The 23,278-nt window shown below is 35.9% G+C and overlaps 1 protein-coding gene across 2 annotated transcripts in view; it reads right to left on the bottom strand.

Annotated features, from left to right (window-relative positions):
• SMIM14 (small integral membrane protein 14) overlaps nt 1–23,278 on the bottom strand; it is a 56,793-nt gene that overhangs the window by 11,887 nt on the left and 21,628 nt on the right. For both annotated transcript variants that reach the window (XM_006209759.4, XM_072944939.1), the window contains exon 2: nt 21,224–21,333. In XM_006209759.4, coding sequence (XP_006209821.1) covers nt 21,224–21,298 — 75 coding nt within the window. In that variant the 5' untranslated portion in view covers nt 21,299–21,333. The remainder of the gene's footprint in view (nt 1–21,223; nt 21,334–23,278) is intronic.

The following is a 23,278-nucleotide window of genomic DNA, read 5'->3' as shown; positions in this document are numbered from 1 at the left end:
AGCAGCATGATTTACAACAGCCCACAGAAGCAACTTAAATGTTCACTGACAGATGAATGGATAAAAATTATGTGGTGTATACATGCACACACACACAGGAATACTCAGCTATAAAAAAAGAATGAAATAATGCCATCTGCAGCAACAAGATGGATCTAGAGATTATCATACTAAGTGAAGTAAATATCATATGATGTCACTTATATGTGGAATCTTAAAAAATAATACAAATGAACTTGTTTACAAAACAGAAACAGATTCACCAACATACTTACAGTTACCAAAGAAACAAAACAAACTTATAGTTAACAAAGGGGAAAGGGGAGGATAAATTAGGAATTTGAGATTAATAGATACTACTACATATAAAATAAACAACAAGGACCTACTGCATAACACAGGGAATTATATTCAATATCCTGTAATAACCTATAATGGGAAAGAATATATATATATATGTATGTATGTATATATATGTATATATATATGTATATGTGTATGTGTGTATAACTGAATCACTTTGCTCTACACCTAAAACACTGTAAATCAACTGTACTTCAATAAATTAAAAAAAAGAAAGAAAGAAAAAAAAGACCCTGGGCAAGTTCTTTAACACTTCTAAGCTTTAATTTCTGGTAAATGAGGATAATACTATGTTTATCTGAGTACTAGTGAGAATTAAAATACTTAACACATGTGAAATGTAGTAACAATACAAGAAAGAAGAAACATTAGCTACTATTATTACTGTGTCATACAAATTATGATCTCATCTAAAACAATTACTGGAATTAACAACAGAACAAATCATTTTATAAATTTTGTTCCCTGTGATGATCAGGCTTGCTTTGGTACATACCACTAAAAGTAGTTCTATTTGAATTAAAATGGAAAAACTTTAATTTTGGAAGCTTGTGAATTAGATTAGATCCTAATTAATATAAAATATGCTGGCTATCTTAACCTTTTCTAAATATGAAAAGAATCAATCTAAAAACACTTTAAAAATTATATATTCTATGGCTATTATCAAAAAAACAATAAATAACAAGTGTTGGTGAGGATGTGGAGAAAAGGGAACCCCTGTGCACTATTGGTGGGAATGTAAATTGGTTATAGCCACTATGGAAAACAGTATGGAGGTTCCTCAAAAAATTAAAAATTGAACTATGATTTGATCCAGCAATTCCACTCCTGAGTATTAACCTGAAGAAAACAAAACCACTAAATCAAAAAGATACAAGCAAACTCATGTTTTGTGCAGCATTATTTATAACAGCCAAGACTTGGAAATAACCTAAGTGTCCACTGAAGAATGGATAAAGAAAAAGAACACACACACAGGAGTACTGTTTAGCCATAAAAAAGAATGAACTCTTGCCATTTGTGACAACATGGATGGACCTTGAGGAAGTTATGCTAAATGAAGTAAGTCAGACAGAAAAAAGATAAATACCATATGCTTCTATTTATATGTGGAATCTAAAGACAAAAAACTCATGATTATAGAGAACAGACTGGTGGTTGCCTGGGGCAGGGGAAGGAGGGTGGATGAAATGGGTGAAGGGAGTTAAAAGGTACAAATTTCCAGTTATAAAATGAGTAAGTTATGGGAATGTAATGGACAACATGGTGACTATAGTTAATAATACTGTTAAAAATTATACATTCTAAAGAAATAGAAAAAAAAAGGCTACGAGACCTTGGGTCACAGATCGGACCTAATGAACCTCCTATGTGCATATATTTTGTTTAGGTTTTATTAATTTATTAGTTCTCCCCTGATAAGTAATATGTGTACATAGTACAAAATTCAAAAGTACACTGTATGCAAGGTAAATATCTCACTCTCTCCTGTCCTTCAGCCACCACAGTACTCAGATTTTTTGTGTATCTCTCCAGAAATGTGAGATTTTTACATGCATATATATCTTTTCGCATTACTCCTCTACCTCTAAGTAGCAATGTAGAGAATATAAAACAAGAAGAGATTAAGTAAAAAGGTTCTTGGATTGAATAAGAACTACCTAATTACTTAAGATATCAAATAAGGAGTAAAAATAACTTTCCTGGGTTTAATCTTTAGCAATGACATAGCATATCCCAAAACCTACAGCTATAATTGAAATGATCAATGAATTATCAGTTCATTGTACATTATGTAACTCAAATACCAGCCCTAGCTTTCGGCTATAGCTCTACTTAAAGTGCTGCCCTTTTCTTGGGGTCTGACTTTCTGGCTATTTGTAGCTCAACATACCTAACAAATAACATGCTTTCCATGTGAAAAGCCTCTAAATCTTCATAGATCCATTTTCTCACAAATCTACTTCCATACAGGGCCATATCAGCAGCTCTAGGCTTCTTCCTCATGCCACCATCAACCTCATGCTTTTCCAGTGTGGGTCAACCAGATAAGATGCTCACTGGGTTCTGTTTTCTCTTCCCTGTGACTCTGCAGGTCTGGGTTTCACCCCGTACCTTTGTAGTGGATTTGTGGACTATAGTAAGGGCCACCAAACTACAACCTGCAGGCTGGAGGCCTATTTTTATAAAGTTTTACTGAAACATAGCCACACCCACTTATTTACTTATCATCTGTTGCTGCTTTCACTACAACAGCTGAGTTTAGTAGCTGCCATAGAGACTCTTAAGTTTAAAATATTTACTGTCTGGCCCTTAAACCACTCAACACTACTGATAAGGATACCAGTTAAAGATACTGAGGACATACTCATGAAATAAGAGAAAAAACAAGTATTTCTGTGTAGCTATATAAAAATGTTCATTTAGAAATGTGAGATGCCCATTAATTATGTATAGTTACAATGCAACAATCATTCACGTATTTATTCAAAATGTTTACTAAATGCCTACTATGTGCCAAATATAGTTCCAGGAACTGAGGATAAGGTGTAAAAAAGACCAATTCTCTACTCTTATGGATCATATAGTCTTGTGGGGGAAATCAGGCAATTAACAAATATAAAAATGTCAGAGAGCCATGCAGAGAACGAAAACGGGATGGCATACAGTGGCAGTCCAGTAGCCACTTTAAATTAGGCTGACAGAGGCTGTTAACACTTAAGGGACTATCTACACGATAGTAACAGTAAAGGTCTGGAGGTTGAGCATGCCGGGCATTCCCGGCAGAGTAAACAACTAGGAAAGGCCCCTAGATGAAAAGGTGGCTATCAACTGATGTTGAGGAACCACAAAGCCACTGTAGCTGGGGCACAGAAGCCACATTATTTAGCCGCTGTGCTCAGTCAACCTCAGAACCAAATGCTCTCAGTATATGCTCAAATCAGTACAGTTTGCTGTTACTGTCATTAGTCTGACTGCCTCCAAGTCTAAGACATATAGCAGACACCTATTGTTTCATCAATGTGTGACAGGAACACTTTGTATCTTATCAGAAATACATTTAAATAGAGATATATTTTAATGATATAGTAAAATTTATATTAATTTTTATTATAATTTATGTTGCATTATAATACAAATAACATTACAGAATATTTAGAAATTAATGTGGATTAATTCTCTGCCATAATACAATTATCATTATTATGTTTTCTAGTCTTAAAATGTGCACATTTTCAAATAATTACAATTATAATAACAAATATTTATTGGGAACTTGTATGTGGTAGGTACTACACTAATAACTTTATAACTTATTTAATCCTTACATCCACTGGCAGAAGGCAGGTGCTATTATTTCTACTCTATGGATAAAGAAACTTGGGTTTGGGGGAGGTTAGCTAACATATCCAATACTAACCCTTAAGTCTAAATTTTTAATCACAATTTTACTCTACAATGTATAATTTTGTATCATAATTTTAGTTAACATATCATTAGCATAAAACACTGAGTCACCAACCACAATTCTGAGTGGTTACAAAATACTCCAGTGAGTTGATATAACTGAACTGAAGCAAATTCAGAGTAAAGTGAAAATAATCATAGATACAGTTACCTAACAGTCTTTAAGATTAACACAGCCAATGTCTTCCTTCAGCACTAAAAAAGATCTCTTTTCCCTTTGGGACTATGATAAAAAAAAACAGTAATGTACAATTTGTCCTGCTATACAAGTTTCTAGAAAATTAATTAATCCACATACAACTGGTAAATATACAAATTATGTCAGTTTAATGTAGTAACTGTATTGGTACATAAGTGATTTTTCCTGGGTAAGAGGAGTCAGAGTAGGAGGCCAAATTATGACTTTGAGCAGGAAAGGCCTTACTCAAGCCATGCACCTCAGTTTTCTCTTGACTTATTTGGAGAATATAGTGGGGACTATTGATGCTGATTTTGGCTACTTTAAAAGGAAACCATTTGTGAAAACAAACAATTAAAAGGAAATGAAGAATAACATGTGAAGGACATAGGCATGGCAGAATCTATAAACTTCAAATATGCTCTGTATTACAGTGGGGTGGGGGGAACCACATGTGGACTACCTAAATCCAATAGCTGCTGTCCAGGTAAACTTTCATGTTAAACACTGACCCCAGCATCCCAGGGAAGAATTAAAAATAGATTCGGATTTCCTCACCTCATCAGGATGGTTATGGAAAGTTTTTTAGATGAGTTAGCATTAAAATCACACAGACAACATAGTATGAGTAGAATAAATGTTTTTCTTCATTAGAGAAAAAGGCAGAAGACAGAGGTTAAAAGAACACGAGTCTTGGCATGGAGATTTCATGTTAGGCAAAATTGTAGAACCTAAAATAATCTCTTAGGATATCCAGGAAGCCTAATATAGAACCTTGGCTGTCAGAGACTCATGGAGAAAACATAGATCAAAGAGAAGATTCTAATGACAAAAAACAGATAAATGAACTTCTACAAGGCATCTTACCTTGGAGAAATTCTTTCAAAAAAATTACAAAAAACAGAAAGTCTCTCTTTGGAGTTACCAAAATGTACCTGCTATGGGTGTTTGTGCCCCTTCCCCCATATTTGAATTTTAGAGCCCTAACCCCCAATGTGATGTAATATGGAGGTGGGGTCTCTGGGAAGTGATTATGTTTAGATGACATCATGAGAGTAAAGCCACCATGATGAAATTAGTGTCCTTGTAAGAGGGAGAGACCAGAGCTCTTGTTCTCTCTGTGCCTTGTCAGGATACAGCAAGAAGGTAGCTGTCTGCAAACCATGAAAAGAGTCAAATCACCAGAAACCAAATCTGGCAGCACCTTTTTCTTGGACTTCCCAATGCCACCAGACCTGTGAGAAATCAGTGTTTGCTGTTGAAGCCACCCAGTCTGTGGTGTTTTGCTGTAGCAGCCTGAGCTAACTAAGACAGTACCTAGACAAGAACTTATTTGCTATTTTTCTACGTCTGATGCTCAAGAACCACATGTATATTGAAGGTGCTTTCTTTCTCATGGATCTACCTGTGGACTGGTAAACAGTGTGGTACAGAACAGCGATTAAAAGGAGAAGCTCTAGAGTCAGAGGTACCTGGTTTCAAATTCTGTCTCTGTTACTTTCTCAGGCAGAGTTTCAAACTATAAGAGAGATAAATAACCTGTCATCAACCTTACTGTCATTGTGAAGGTTAAGTGACATAACTAAACATATATATAATTAAATATATAATATATATAAAACACTCAATTCATGGCCCATAGGATGTTTTCAGATCCTAGCAACATGCAGGCTGCCTGTTTATATAAATAAGCCTCTTCAAATTTATCACTACTATTTTTTCAAAAAGTGAAATGCCAAAGCCAACAACAAAAAAGTACTTTTAAAATCAACGGTTAAACAGTTGGTCGATGTCCTCTCTGACCACACCACACACAGCTCACGGTCATAAGGTTGGCCTGAAATAACCTTAGACTGCCAAAACCTATCTCTACCTAATTTTTAATGCTGCACAGAATTTCATTTAATTGCATCATCTTTTATTTTGTATATGAAAAACAAGTTGTAGTGAATCTTCTTATAAGTATATTCTTACACATTTGATTAATCTCTTTAGGGTAAGAAAAGTTGCTAGAATGAAGGTATGTACACTCTAAGTTTTGATATACAATGCCAAATTATGAGGAGAGGAATTTTAAAGAAATGACAAAATATGAAGATAGTATATTCAAATAAGTTTTCCTGTGTGGAAAGTCCAGTGTTTCAACTGGGAGACAGCTAGAACCTAATATATCTGATCACATTTAGTCTTAATGACTAAGTAGCATCTCTACATATTTTCTTACAACATTAACAAAAGTAACTTGGAAAGACCACAATAATCTATGCACATTTAAGGCATAGGCTGAGAATTCTGAAAATACTTTTTGAACATCTAACACTAATAGGTTGGGCTACTTTGCCCAAATGATATGCATACACTCTCCCCAATCATACAAAAATACCTTCTGAATTTGAGTTTAATATATTGAACCAAAAATCATCACGTGATTTGTGACCACTGATTAGACAACAACAGAACTTTTATATACTATACCCCTATGGTACAGTCTATTTTGATTATACATAAAGATACAGATTTAGATACATTACTGTCCACAAACCCAATGCAACCCCGGGCCAAGTGAGCAATAACAGACACGCAATGGGATGGGTCAGTAGGGGGGAACAGGAAGAAAGACTGACATTTTGGTCTGTATTTCTACATTATTTCAAGTGTCCATAATTTAGATATTCACATATTACATGTGCTATTAAAAGAAAAGACAATATTGCAATACCATGACACTGGTAAAAATGAGGCTGACTTTGATTTGCTGTTAGGAATTGAATATTTTAATCTCCTCAAAATTCACATTATGAAATTCTAACCCCCAGTGTTATGGTATTAGGAGGTGCCTTTCAGGGGTGATTAGGTCATGAGGGTAGAGCCCTCACGAGTGGGATTAAAGTCTTATAAAAGACATCCCAGAATGCTCTCTTGCCCTCTTTCCACCATGTAAGGATACAAGATCCACAACCTGGAAGAAGGCTCTCACCAGAATCCAGCCATGCTGGCACCCTGATGTTGGGCTTCCAAACTCCAGAACTGTGAGAAAAAAAAATTTCTGTTGCTTATAAGCCATCCAGTCTACAGTATTCTGTTTTAGAAAACTGAAGTAAGAAAGTTGCTGATATGAAAAGATTTGTGAAGTGAAAAAAAAACAAGTTTCAGAAATATATATAAAAGATGATCCAGTCCTGCGGGGGGCCACTCATGACCTGAGGGCTGCCGAGCACAGAAACTGGGCCTAAACTCCCAGAGTGCGGGGCGTCAGGCTCTAAGGCTGATTGAGCAAAGACAATCTCTGTCCCGCCACCCCTTTGTTAGAAAAACAGCAGGTGCATTTGGAGTCGGAAAAACATCTTGATGCCATTGAGTTATTAAGAACAGGGGCTTCTGGAAAGAGAGATACAGGTCACACAAGTTAGTGATCTTAGTAACAATCACCTGAGTTACCAATACACAAGTTACATAAGTTAGTGATCTTAGTGACAATCACCTGAGTTACCAATACACAAATCACGATGTTAGCCTAGAGGAACAGTAACAGTTATCAATGATGTTAGCTCATGGGGAACGGTTAGTCTTGATTGATGAGAAATATAAACAATAATGATGTATGTAACTATGCACAAGTTACTGATTTTAGTACACATTGTTAAGAGATCATAAAAACAATACCGTTACCTACGATACTGTTGCCTATGGGTTAAAAGCATATAAATTAACTGCTGGAAATAAACACGAGGTCCACTCTTGACCTAGCGTCTTGCGGGCTAGAGTGAGACCCTCTCCCCCACCTTTTAGTCTTGTCTTCCTTTTAGTCTTGTCTTTCTTTTCTCAGTCCTGCAGCACAGATTTCTGGACCTGATCGACTGTCGGCTGGCTCCGACACAGTCCTATGTAAAACAAATTTCTAGAAAGATAAATGTGGTGGACTGTATTTTCTAAAAATGGCCACAGCAGTACTTCTAACCATACATGCTCTTCCAGAATCTTGCCAACCCCCATCAAGAGGTGGAGTCTCTTAACTCAAATAGTTTAAAATTAATTTAAATTAAAATTAATTAAAGAAAATTAACTCAAAATAGATTAAAGACTTGAATATACGACCTGAAACCATAAAATTCCTAAAAAAATTACACAGGCAGTAAGTTTCCTGACATCAGTTGTGGTGGTGAGTTTTTCAATCTGACTCCAAAAGCACAGGTAACAGAAGCAAAAATAAGTGAGTAAAATTATTATAAATCAATAAAAAATTATAAATAAATAAATAAGTGAGACTACATCAAACTAAAAAGCTTCTGCATAGCAAAGAAAAGGTAACTTAACTGAATGGGAGAAGATATTTGCGACTCACGTATCAGATAAGGGGTTAGTATCCAAAATATATAAAGGATTCATACAATTCAATAACCAAAAAAACCCCAAACAATCTGATTAAGAAATGAGCAGAAGATCTCAAGAGACACTTTTCGAAAAGAGCCATACAGATGGCCTACAGGTACATGAAGAGATGCTCAACATCACTAATCATTAGGGAAATGCAAATCAAAACCACAATGAGGTATCACCTCACATCTGTGAGAATGACTACTGTCAAAAAGACAAGAAATAACAAGTACTGGCGAGGACGTGAAGAAAAGGGAAACTTTGCGCAGTTGGTAGAAATGTACATTGGTGCAGTCACTATGACAGACAATATAGAGATTCCTTAAAAAAATTAAAACTAGAGCTGCTATATGATCCAGCAATTCCACTTCTGGGTATTTACCTGAAAACAGAAACACTAATTTGAAAAGGTACATGCATTTCCATGTTCACTGCAGCATTATTTTCAATAGCCAAGATATGGAAACAACCTAAATGTCCATTGAGGAATGAACAGATGAAGACGTGGTATCTACACATACAATGGAATTATTATTCGGCCTTAAGAAAGAACAAAATCTTGCCTTATGCTACAACATGGATGGACTTTCAGGGAATTAGGCTGAGTGAAATAAGTCAAACAGAGAAAAGACAAATACTGTATGATCTCACTTATATGTGGAATTTAAAACAACAACAAAAAATCAAGCTCGAAGATACAGAGAAGAAATTGGTGGTTGCCAGAGGTGGTGGACTGCAGGTGAATGAAATGGGTGAAGGGGATTCAAAATGTACAAACTTTCAGTTATAAAATAAGTCGTGGGGATATAATGTACAGTATGCATTATATATACAGTATACAGTATGGTGATGATAGTTAGCAATACTATATTGCATATTTGAAAGTTGCTGAAAGAGTAAATTTTAGAAGTTCTTATCACAAGAAAAAAAACTGTGTATAGTGACGAGAGTTACTTAGACTTACTGTGGTGCTCATTTCCCAATATATACAAGTTGTACACCTGAAACTAATGTTATTTGTCAATTATGCCTCAATTTTAAAAAAGAAGTGGAATCTATGCCCCCCTCCTCTTGAAGCTGAGCAGGCTCAAGAATGCTACAGCCAAAAGTATAGCTTAGATGTGTGTATGTGATTTCTTAAGCGAGGTCACCAAAAGTATCCAGCTGCTGCCTGGTTCTCTCCCTCCCTCTTCCTCTCTTAGGATGGATGCTTGCCCCTGGAACCAAGCCACTGTGCTGAGAGGGAGCCAAGTAGCCATATGAAGAGCCATATGTAGAGTTCTGCTGACAGTACTAGTTACGGTTTCAGCCACTAGAAAGCATCAGACAGTGAGTGAGCAAGCCTCCAGACGCTTCCTGCTTCCAGCCTCTGAATCTTGCAGCTAAGAATCCAGACATTACGCAGCAGACAAGCCATCTCCACTGTGCTTTATATGAACTCCAGACACACAATTTGTCAACTTAATTAAAAGGCTATTATGCCATTAAGTTTTGGGGTAATCTGTTATACACTCATAATAATTGGAATATAAAAGAAACTGAATAACTTATAATCAGTAAAATGGCAATGAGAGGCGGAGAACATAGGAGATTTTTACTTTTCCCTTTCTACACCTAGTACTGCTTGAATTTTGTGCCATGAGGACATTCAATAGTTATTTTATCTTAAAATATAACCTCATTTCTGTGAAAATAAAGGAAAACCAGGAGGCCAGAAGGGGGAGCTGTCACACAGTACCACTTAATGTCAATTATGAGAATTGTCAATTATAGACTTAATCATCAAAAGGAGAGAATCATCAATTTACAGGTTCCAACAGGAAAAGAGGTACATTGCATTTCCTGTAAGAAATCAACTACCCCAGCAACTCAGCCAATGAAAAACGATCATCACCCTGAACTCTCATTTTTCTACAGTGGGCTTTTGTTCAAAACAATCCCTCCTAACTTGCCTCTTTTTTCTTTATAAAATGGCATCCCTCTTCTTTATCTGTTGGACTTGTTTTCATGGTTTTTTGCTGTGGCTTGTTGTCCTAAATTGCAATTCTCTGCAATTCCCAAATAAACCCATCCTTGCTAGTAAATTAACTGACTTTTCTTTTTTTTTATTACAGTATAGTCAGTTACAATGTGTCAATATCTGGTGTACAGTACAATGTCCCAGTCATGTATATACATACATATATTCATTTTCATACTTTTTCATTAAAGATTATTACAAGATATTGAATATAGTTCCCTGTGCTATGCAGAGGAAATCTGTTTTTTTAAACATATTTTTATTTATAGTGGCTAACATTTGCAAATTTCAACCTCCCAAATGTACCCCTTCCCACCCCATTTCACCTGGTAACCATAAGACTGTTTACTATGTCTGCAAGTCTGTTTCTATTTTGTAGATGAGTTCATTAGTGCTCTCTTTTTTTCTTTTTTCAGGTTCCACATATGAGTGATATCATATAGTACTTTTCTTTCTTTCTTTCTTTCTGGCTTACTTCACTTAGAATGATTAATCTCTAGGTCCATCCATGTTGCTGCAAATGGCATTATTTCATTCTTTTTTTACAACTGAGTAGTATTCCATTGTATAAATATACCACAATTTCTTTATCCAGTCATCTGTTGGTGGACATTTAGATTGCTTCCATGTCTTGGCTATTGTAAATAGTGCTGCTATGAACATTGGGGTGCATGTATCTTTTTGAATTAAGGTTCCCTCTGGATATATGCCCAGGAGTAGGATTGCTGGATCATATGTTAAATCTATTTTTAATTTTTTGAGGAATCTCCATATTGTTTTCCATAATGGCTGCACCTGACTGTTTTATTTTCAAGGTCAACACTTCCTAATTGGTAAAATCAATTGTACCGTTAATCACAGAAGGACTATCTAGTCTTCCAGTGCCTAGATGATACTGATAAAAAGTATTAAGACTTGAAAGAAGAAAGCCCACTAAAATTTCCTTTATTGACTAAAATAAAAACCAAAAGTTAATCACATGAATTAAAAAGGCTTTGTAGCAACATGGAAAATGCTAAATATTATTAAATTAGGGAAATACATACATATATGTATATCATAGTGCATACATGTTTATTTGTTAGAAAGATCTGTGAAGGTGCACACCAAATTCATCTAGGGAAGTAGGAATAAGTCAGATATAGAGAACTGAGTGAGGAATTCACTTCACATGTATTTTTTTTGAAAGAACATTTATTATTTATATCAATAATTAAACATTTTACAACAATATAAATTAATAGGAAAAGATACTAGCAGTAGATATATTTTCTGGGTAGAGAAGTTTCTCAAGAAACTTCAGGCATACATCTTCCAGGAAAAGGCCAATAACAGGTCTTACTTAGAGTGACTTATTTAAGATCAGTAGACATTAGTCACAATTTACAAGGCCTTAAGACTTCTAAGAGGAATATGACCAATGATCTCCCAGATCACAAGCTTATAGTACTTTAATATGAAAACAAATTTAAGTAAAGATGTAGAAGTTTCACTTACACTGTTTAGATTGGAGCTGAAATACAGAGCTCAACAAACAATAAAGGATTATCTGCATCCCAAATCTTAGGTTACAACAGAGAACAGGAAAAACACAAAGCATAATCTAAGTTCACATTTCTAAATCCACCTGTTCTCTCCTTCTGGAACTCCTATCATTAACAGAAGAAACTGTGTATCAAGAGATAGTCAAGGAGAGCAGGAGGCGACGAACGTCACAAGGGAGCAGAAGAGGATAAAAACAGAATAATTCTGCAAATGGCCTCAATGGGAATTGAAAAAAATCCCCCTTCAGACTGTCTTTACGGATGTAAGGAAGTATGAATGATTTAAAAAAAACCAAAACAACTAGATACACTAGTTGTAAGGAAATACCTCCCCCACTTTAAAAAAAAAAAGAACACTATCCTCAGAGGAAGCACACAAAAAAAGGCTAAACAACTTAAAAGAACGATTTATAATTAGATTATGAATTTTGTGTTGGCATCTTTCTATGTATGTTGTAGTATTCTACTATTATATCAGTAAAAATCCGTATTTATCAATGGGTATATTCCCATATTTAGTCAAGTAATGAAACAGAGAATTCTATGTAACATGATAGGATATCTGATTTTAATTGAAAGGGACTCATTGTATATTCTTATTCACCTCTTTAAAAAGTCTCATTAGCTAGTATTTAATAAGTAAAGTATTAAAGTTCTAATTAGAATATTAGACTAGGATACATGAATGTCTGAAATGTCAGATAATGCCTCCATTTTTTAATGTTTCTGAACATTTCAGAGACAAACAGAACTCAGCAAATACAAAACCTGGCAAACATGCACCTGGCAAAATACAACTGCATTAAGAACAGTCTACTATTTGTGTAACCCAAGGATGCAATTAAATCATAGGAAGGAGATATGCCAAGAAAGCAAGTAAAGCTTTGTCATGAGCACCCCAAGATGGGCATTCTTTGTACTGCAGTCTTACCAACCTTAAAATGAAACACTGTTTATCATGTATCATTAAAACACTCCTATAATAATACAACCAGAGATATATTCATTTGTTTTAAAAGCCCTTATTGCAGATATACAATAAAGTGAATGAAGGAAAGAAGTTCAGTTATGTACACATCAAGTATAAGCTGTCTACTATTTGTCCAAATGGAGATGTTGCATCAACAGCTGGATATACAAAAGTCTGGAATTCAGGAGCAGCAGCTTGGGCCAGTTTTGCAGCATGGATTCATCCTGGCATTAACACTCCCGTTCATCTTATTCATTTTCTAGGTTGTCCAATGTAAGTCACATAATACTCTGTTAATACGTCCTTTTCTACTTAAATCAGCTAGAACTTCTATTACTTACAATGAAGAAACCTTAGCTGATATCATTACTAAATCAGGAAAAGAAATTAGTTTTAAATTTTCAATGAATAGAAGTTTATTAAAGTGGAAAGGAACTTACGGTAAAAATCTTAACTATTCCTAAGCTCAAACAGGCAAAGCCTGTTTCCAGAGAACAGAACTGCAACCTAGCATACAATTAATTAGCAAACCATAAATAATCTGCTTTAAAATCTTCAAGTTTCCCCAGGTTTTTACTTGCTATTAGCATTTTAAATTCTCAGGAATTGACAATATTCTAAACTACAAGAAAACCCAATTTTACTACATGAGGTCAAAATAACAAAAATTTCAAATCAGAACTTAAAGTTAATGAGATGTTACACTATTACAAAGATGAATTAAATGTCCATTTAAGAAAAAAAAAGACTAAATCTCTGCTCTGTCTAATAATCATACTATAACACAGTATTATTAATGTATCTATGAATTTCCTGGGCATGCAGACATCTAAATTCTGTTAGTTATAACTAACACAGAGAAGTTATAGTCAGATAAACTGCTTTTAAGATATAAGCTGTGGAGTTAGAATCCCACACAGCAATAAGATAACAGGTACTGAGAAAAAAAGGTCCTCTGAAATACCTTTGAAGAGTCGAAAATAATGAATGCATGAGAGGTAGAAAAGCCTAGCATATCATAAAAGAATACTGATGACATTTAAGTGAAAAAATTGAGTTTTTGTTAGACTACTTTTTACTGATTATAAAATTTATTATCACAGAAAATGCAGGGAACTATAAAAGAAAAGTCTCAATATTCTACAATCCAGAGATAACCACTTTTAACATTCTGGTGTATTTTCTTCTAGTCTTTTTACCTGTGTACAAATATATATAAGGTATATGTGCGTGTACACACAAAATTATACCCAATGCCATTTGTATATCCTATTTTCCTTCATTTCATATGACATGAATTTCTCTTGTGTTATTAAGTATTTTTCAAAGACAATTATTTTAAACATCTGTATACGATTTTATCACATGAATGTGTCATGATATAACTACTGCCCTACTAGGTGACATTTAGGTTGCTTATAACTTTTTATTATTATAAGTAATGCTAAAGTAAATAGTAGTATTCGTAAATCTTTGAATTTCTGAATTTAGAGACTATATCAAAAGCTACTTTAGAAAAAAATGTTTAAAAAGCACTTAAATAGCAAAAAGTAGATATGATCCAAAAATGCTGCTTGATTCTGAATTTAAATAAGAAATGCAGATGAAATAAAAATTTAAAAGCACAATTCAATTTAAACAAATGTCTATCAAACCTAACCAGCAAGTTTCCTTAGTGAATTAAATGAGTTTCTCTTCTCCCTGGACTTTTCAATACTATTATCAGCATATTATACACAGTAGATCACCCAACAGTAATTTACATTGTGTGAAAATGTCCAGCACACACTAAAGAATATGGACTTTCAAAGGATTTGTGAAAATCTAAAATATATTTTCACATAATTACAAAGTATTTCAAACTAAGATTGCTATAAATAATGTTTTATCAAGCATGAATTAATGTGCCCACTAAAAAAAGAGAAAAAAAGCTAAACATGGCTTTCCTGACAATCAGAGAACAGATATATACAGGGAATCATAAAAAGTAGGGCTTAGTTTTAGCCATCTCTAAAAAAAGCAGCAGAGCTAACAAAATAAAGCATGATACTACTAGAAACAAAAAATACTGTAGTGAGAAATAAAAAGGTAGTAACCCTTATTAAAAACTAGTATCCTGGATCACTTATATGTGGAATCTAAAAAATACAAACTAGTGAATATGACAAAAAAAAAAAAACAAGCAGATTCACAGATACAGAGAACAAACTAGTGGTTATGGGAGGGGCTGGGCAATATATGGGTGGGAGAGTTGGAGGCACAAACTACTAAGTGTAAGATAGGTTCAAGGATGTATTTTAGAACATGAGGAATATGGCCAACATTTTGTAATAACTGTAAATGGAAAGTAACCTTTAAATTGTATAAAAAAATTTTTAATTAAAAAAAAAAAAGTACAATGTTTATGCCCCCTCCCAACAACACACACAAAAACTAAGGAAATTTACCACAAGTAAGTTATATGTCTATTTTTTGTTCCAAATATCACATTTAATTTGAAAAAGAAATCTGCCTTATGTTTGACTGAATTAAGGCATAGAAACTATCAGCTCTTAAACTTCATAAATAAACAGGAGAAAATATTTTCTAAACTATCCTTCACTCAAACTAATCTATTTTTACATCAAGTTATCAGAGATATGGCATTCCCATTTTATTTCTATACTCACAAGAATCATAGTTAATCTATAAGTTCTTAGTTTATTGCTATCCTCTCTAAAGCATTCTTAAGGATCATTAGTCCTAGTATATGCTGACTCTCAAAGGAATACCACTCACCGTCAATGCACTTCTAATTACTATGTATCAACACTGAATAAGCAGAAAACCTGCTTATTAACTACCAACAATTCAAATAATTGAGCAACTCTTTGTACCTGCCTTTATTAACAGGCCTATAATAATATACCCCTGTACAAGAGTACTTTAAAACAACAAAATATTGTTACAATGTACAACATAACAATATACAGCTGACCCTTGAACAATGAATGAGGGAGTTAGGGACACCAACCCTCCATACAGTGGAAACTCTGCATGTAACTATAAAGTAACTATACCTAATAAAGTCAGCACTCTGTGTACACAGTCCCTTCGAATCAACAGAATTCTACACCCTCAGGTTAAACCAATCACAGATTGTTCAGTACTGTAGAATTTACTATTGAAAAAAATCCACATATAAATGGACCCTCACCCTTTTCTGCTGCGGTGCACGGCTCGGCTCAGCCCAGTTCAAGATGCTGACAAACTTCAGGCCTGGTGCTTGAAAGAAGCTTTTCAAGAAGATAAGTGGAGGGGACTTCCGGAAGATGGCAGAGTAGAAGGACGCTCGTAAGTCACCCTCTCCCACAAATACACCAAGACCCACATCTACAGACCCACTCAGCCAACCAGAGCACCTGCGGAACTCCAACAGATCATCGCCCTCTTCAAAAGATAAAGACGCCAAAAATCTGGTAGGAGAAAAGGAAAAAAGAAAGAACAAAAGGCAAAGCAGCGCGGGACGGGTCCCGCGGGGAGGGAGCGGCAAAGGAGGACTGGCGCTCGCTCGCTGGGTCTCCCCTCTCCAACTGAGAGGCCAGCGGGACGGAGAGGGAGCCTCCGAGGCTCGGATCTGTACAGAGCAGCCTTTGTCTGACAGAACTAAGTTAAACGGGCACAGAGCGTCCCCCCGACACCCAGCCTGAGATGCGAGTCGGCAGCGGCGGGCAGGGCCAGGCTGCACAAGCCGGGCGGAGGACGGGGGCAGCTGCACGGAGGCAGCCCCGGGGAACTGCAAGAGGCTGGGCGCCGTGGCTGTGGGTGTACGGGACAGAACAGCCTGGGCCCTCCATAAGACAGCAAGGTTGATGTGCTCTCGGGGGAAGGGTGCATACCCCCATCTCTGAAAACCCACGGAAACTTTTCAGGGGAAGAGAGGCGGGGCCCAGGCACAGCCTTCATATCCTCCAGCGCTGAGCACCCAGGCGGGGGTGGGGGCGAAACCTGCATCCACACCGAAGGGCTTAGCAGCCTCAAAGGCCAGACTGAGACGGGCCTACAGCCCAGGGCAGATAGGATCCTTCCATCCTGGTCCCTCGGAGAACTTGCTCCACAGGGACAACCAAGGAGCTGAGTCTTGGCTCGGAGCAGGGACAAGGCTGTCCCTCGGTCTTCCCCGAGCCCACCCGCGGATCGCCAACCAGGGCGGAGCGCGGAGCGCGCAGCCGCACAGAGCAGCGGAGCTACCGGCGGCGCAGGCAGAGGGAGAGCGGCCCCCCACCTGTCGGGCAGGAACACAGCCCCTGACTGAGGTGCTGGGAGGGGGCACGACCCGCCCTCCTGCCTGGCCAGTCTGCAACATCTGACTGCAGCATCGGGAGGGGCAGTGACCCGCCCGCCCACAGCAGAGGAGAGCTGCACCTGACCCCGTGTTAGGAGGAGGCTCGATCTGCTTGCCAACAGGTGCTGGGAGCAGCACAGAAGAGGGCGCCAACGGAGGGCCTCTGAAAACAAGCTGAGCTTCCAAAACAGGACGAAGACAGAAAGACTTCACATTAAAAGCACACAAACTCCAGGAGAACACCGACAACCCCCTTTTTTTTTAAAATCTGTTTTTACCTGTTCTATTTTCTATTACTCTCTTAATTTTTACTTCTTAATTCATTTCTATTTCTCTTGTGTTTTGATGTCCTGTTATTGATTAGACACAGGTTTCAAATACATCTATTCATCTCCCCACCCCTTTTTTTTTAAAGGTTTTAAAAGGACGTCTCAACCCGATTAATACTCTGCTTCAACTCGCTCTTCTATTATTCATTATACACTGTTTTCAAACTCTTTTCTCCCTTCTTTTAATAATCTCTCTCTCTATTTTTTTCTTTTTTCCCCCTAAGTTCTATTTCTAAATAGGCATTAGATAGATAAAATCCTTAAGATCCAAAATAGACAACTGATACTCCATAAACCACAGTGCCAGAGAGGTATGAGCAAGATGAAGAAGCAGAGAAACCTTTCCCAATTAAAAGAACAAGAGGAATCCCCTGAAAGAAAGATCAATGAAATAGACATCGATAGCCTACTAGATCAAGATTTCAAAAAAGAAGTGATCAAATTGCTGAAGGAATTAAAAGAGATAGTGCTTAGAGAAATAAAATATGTCAAAAATGAAATTGAAGCTATAAAGAAGAGCCAAGTAGAATGGGTAAACTCATTGACAGAGATGAGGAATGATCCAATAGCTGTGCAAAGCCCACTAGATAATGCAGAGGAACGAATTAGTGATCTAGAAGACAGGGCAATAGAAAACACCCATTCAGAAGAACTACAAGATCAGCAAATAAAAAATAATGAAAATAGCATAAGGGACCTATGGGATAATATAAAACGTCCCAATCTTCACATAATAGGGGTCCCAGAAGGGGAAGAAGATCAAAGGGGATTGAAAAGGTTTTTGAAGAAATCACGACTGAAAACTTCCCAAACTTAAAGAAGGAATCAGATATCCAAGTACAGGAAGCTCAGAGGGTCCCAAACAGGAAGAATCCAAATAGACCCACACCAAGACATATCATAATCAAGATGGCCAGAGTCAAGGATAAAGAAATTATTCTAAAGGCAGCAAGAGAAAAGCAAAGAGTAAATTACAAGGGAACCCCCATAAGGCTCTCAGTTGATTTCTCTACACAAACACTACAGGCCAGAAGGGAGTGGCAAGATATATTCAAAGCCCTGAATGAGAAAAAGATGCAACCTAGGATACTTTATCCAGCAAGGCTATCCTTTAGGATAGAAGGAGAAATACAGTTTCACAGACAAAAAAAAAGCTGCAGGAGTTTAGCAACACTAAACCCACGCTAAAAGAAATATTGAAAGGGCTATTCTAAATAGAAAAGCAGCAGGATGCTACAGAAATGAGAAACTCACAACTGGAAAGGTGATAACTCATGAATTACAAATAAAGAAAACATGAAATTATAAAAGAAGACATACAAATCACTGAGAGTGGGAGAGGGAGGCAGGGAAATATAGAATATTTTTTTTTCTTTCTTTTTAAATTCTTTTTAACAGTAGGATGGGTTTGAGATCATGTTACTATCAGTTTAATAAAAACAGTTATAGTAATGGGTTAATAGATTTACAAAAAAGGGTAACCACAAGTCAAAAATTTACAAGGGAGTCACAAAATTAAATAAAATCCATGATAATACAAAGGAAAATTACCAAACCGCAAAAGGAAGAAGAAAGGAACAAAGAGGATATACCAATTCAACTGCAAAGGTTAAGTTCAAAATGGCAATAAACACACATCTATCATTAATTACTGTAAATGTTAATGGACTAAATGCTCCAGTCAAAAGACAGAGTGGCAGACTGGATAATAAAGCAAGAACCTTCAATATGCTGCATACAAGAGACCCACTTTAGGGAGAAGGACACATATAGATTGAGAGTGAAAGGATGGAAAAGGATATTCCATGCAAATGGAAAAGCCAAAAAAGCAGGTGTTGCAGTACTGATTTCAGACAAAATAGACTTTAAAACAAAGGCCATAAAGAAGGACATTTTATAATGATTAAAGGAGTGATACAAGATGAAGATATTACACTCGTTAATATATATGCACCCAATATAGGAGCACCTAAGTACATACAAGAATTACTAACAGAGATAAAGGGGGATATTGATGGGAATACAATCATAGTTGGAGATTTTAACACTGCATTAACATCACTAGACAGATCTTCCAGACAGAAAATAAACAAGGCAACAGAGAAATTAAATACTACAATAGAAAAACTAGATTTGGTGGATATTTTCAGAGCATTATACCCCCCCAAAATAGGATATACATTCTTTTCAAGTGCACATGGAACATTTTCCAGGATCGATCATGTACTTGGGCACAAAAGAAACCTCAACAATTTTAAGAAGATAGAAATTATCTCAAGCATCTTTACTGACCACAATGCCATGAAACTAGGAATAGACTTACCATATGACCCAGGAATCCCACTCCTGGGCTTGTATCCAGAAGGAAATCTACTTCAGGATGACACCTGCACCCCAATGTTCATAGCAGCACTATTTACAATAGCCAAAACATGGAAACAGCCTAAATGTCCATCAACAGGTGACTGGATAAAGAAGATGTGGTATATTTATACAATGGAATACTACTCAGCCATAAAAACCGACAACATAATGCCATTTGCAGCAACATGGATGCTCCTAGAGAATGTCATTCTAAGTGAAGTAAGCCAGAAAGAGAAAGAAAAATACCATATGAGATCGCTCATATGTGGAATCTAAAAAACATAAACAAAAACAAACAAACAAATAAAAACAAAGCATAAATACAGGACAGAAATAGACTCATGGACAGAGAATACAGACTTGTGGTTACCAGGGGGGTAGAGGGTGGGAAGGGATAGACTGGGATTTCAAAATTGTAGAATAGATAAACAAGATTACACTGTATAGCACAGGGAAATATACACAAAATGTTATGATAAATCACAGAGAAAAAAATGTGACAATGAGTGTGTATATGTCCATGAATGACTGAAAAATTGTGCTGAACACTAGAATTTGACACATTGTAAAATGATTATAAATCAAAAAATGTTAAAAAAAAATAAAAAAATAAATGGACCTTCAGAGTTCAAACCCATGTTGTTTAAGGGTCAATTGTACTTTATTTATTGTGAATAATGGTCAAATTTCTCCTTTTGAATATAAAAAGTATACAGTATAGTACATAAACAGCCCTGTATTTAAGCTTATAGACTAGTAAAGTCTTTAAAAACCTACAATTCAAATCTCACTACACTCATTTCAATAAAGCTATCCAAAACCTGTTGTTCAGAAATCTGCCTCTGTCAAATAGTTGAATTGGATTTGAAAATGATCTTTACAGAGACTTCTGTCATGCCATTTGTTGGAGTAAGATTTGAACTATATCATAACAGGAACTATAACTACATAGCAGATTATCAGGTAAACAAGCTCCATATAGCACAAGCTATATGCGTTAATACAGAACAGAAGAGTCTGTACACAAATGTGTGCTATCCACCTATAATGGTGAATTTCATCAACAAAAATCTATCATAAATAAAGACAGCAATTTGTTTTTATCTCGAATGAAAAAACTGCTATCAAGTATCTTAACCATTATGACTTATACCACTGTGGAATTTCAATTATGAAGTAACTTTAAGTGCCCATCAAATGTAAATCTTCCAATAACCAATATTCTCCCAAAAAAAGGATAGAGTGGTACAGTTCAGTTCTGAATAGGACCATCCTGTTCATCTCACCAGATTGATCAGCCTTCTCATCGCATGTTCATGAGAGCAAACACATTCACAGGGGTCGAATCCACCTTCTGCCATGATTACCCAGCTTGATTTAACTTGACTGTTTAAATCTAGGAGGAAGGAAAAAATATTTTAAGACTACTGTTCAGAGTTACTCTTTCTCTTAAGCTATAAAAAATTCATGTATGTATAGATTCACAATAGTTCTTTTAAACTAAGTATAGTTCAATTTATTAAAAAAAATCTATGAGTTTATTACTAATCTTACATGAATTATGAACTATACAAATGACTGGATACCACTTCTGTCATCAGACTGATTTCCTATAAGTGTAAACGTCTTCAGATACTCTACACTGGACTCACCTGTGAAGCTGGTGATACTTGAGCACTACTCTGCTTGCTTACTTAATTCTTTAACTTAGTTAGCCTCACCACTGCTATGGACTGAATGTTTGTGTCCCTCATAAAATTCATATGATGAAGCCTTAATCACCAAGGGGATGGTATTTGGAGGTAGAGCCTTTGGGAAGTAATTAGGTCATAAGAGTGGAGCCCTTATGAATGGGATTAGTGCCCTTAAAGAAAAGACACGCTATCTCTCTCTCCACCACGTGAAGATACAACAAGAAGGCAGCCATCTACAAACTAAGAAGAGGTCTCTCACCAGACACTGAATCTGCCCGCAACTTGATCAAGGAACTCCCAGAATCCAGAGCTGTGAAAATAAACATTTCTTGTTTAATTTACACAGTCTGTGCCATTTTACCACAGCAGCCTAACCTGACTATGGTACCTCTGCAGCCTTTATCCTACCAAGAAGGCCAGCTGAAAGAAAAAAAAATCAGTTACCTAAAATGCTACCAATGCCGGGGGTGGGGGGCCATGAATTAACATGACAAGGATAGCTGGGAAGATTCTCAATAAGAATAATGAGTAACAAGATGGAGTACTAGTGATACTTAAGATGGAACTGACAGATCAATGGAACTCATCAATTAATTTAAGGGAACTTCACTCATTCAGAAAGTATTAGCATCTGTGCTGGGCATCAGCCACACAAAAGTGAGCAAAAACTTATATAGAGTCCTTACTTACCCTAAAGGGTGGTAAGATTCTAATGGTGGAGATAAATATTAATCTAAGTATTTTAAAAATTACAAATACAAACCTGTAACTGCTATAAATACAAATGAACCAAAAAACTAGAAAAGATAACACAGAGAATGAGAGAAAATACTTGCAAATCATATTTCTTATAATGGTTTACTCTCCAGACTATATAAAGAACCCCTCTAACTCAATAACAAAAACAATCCAATTTAAAAGGGACTTAAATAGACATTTCTCCAAAGATATGCAAACAGCCCAAAAGCACATGAAAAAACATTCAATGTCATTAGTGAAATACAAAAAAAAAACCCCAAAAACCCACAATGAAATACCACCTCACACCTATTAGGATGACTATAATTTGAAAAATGGAAATAAGTGACATGAAGAAATTAGAAACCTCCTAAATGGCCTCTCTGGAAAACCATTTGGTGGGTCCTCAAAAAGTTAAATATATAATTATCAATTACATTTGGAATTTGACTCAGCAATTCCATTTCTAGGTATTTATCTCCAAAGATTTGAAAACAGGGACTCAGATAGATACTTGTATGCTAAATGTTCGTAAGAACATTATTCACAAGAGCCAAAAAGTAGAAAGAACCCATGTGTCCAACTACTGATGAACAAAAAGTGGTATATACTTCAATGGAATATTACTCAGTCATAAAGAGTAATAAAGTTCTTCTGTATAGCACAGGGAACTATATTCAATATCCTGTAGTAACCTATAATGAAAAAGAATACAAAAAGGAATATATGTATGTATAACTGTATATGTATATATATATGACTGAAACATTATGCTGTACACCAGAAATTGATGCAACACTGTAAACTGACTATACTTCAATTAAAAAAAAAGTTCTGATACATAGATGAAACCTGAAAACATTATGCTAAATGTCAAACACAGAAGGACGAATATTGTATGATTCCACT

This window comes from Vicugna pacos, chromosome 2 (assembly GCF_048564905.1).
Source record: "Vicugna pacos chromosome 2, VicPac4, whole genome shotgun sequence".
Taxonomy (NCBI): Eukaryota; Metazoa; Chordata; class Mammalia; order Artiodactyla; family Camelidae; genus Vicugna; species Vicugna pacos.
Note: the sequence above shows the minus strand (reverse complement) of the source record. Positions and strands in the feature narration are given on the sequence as shown.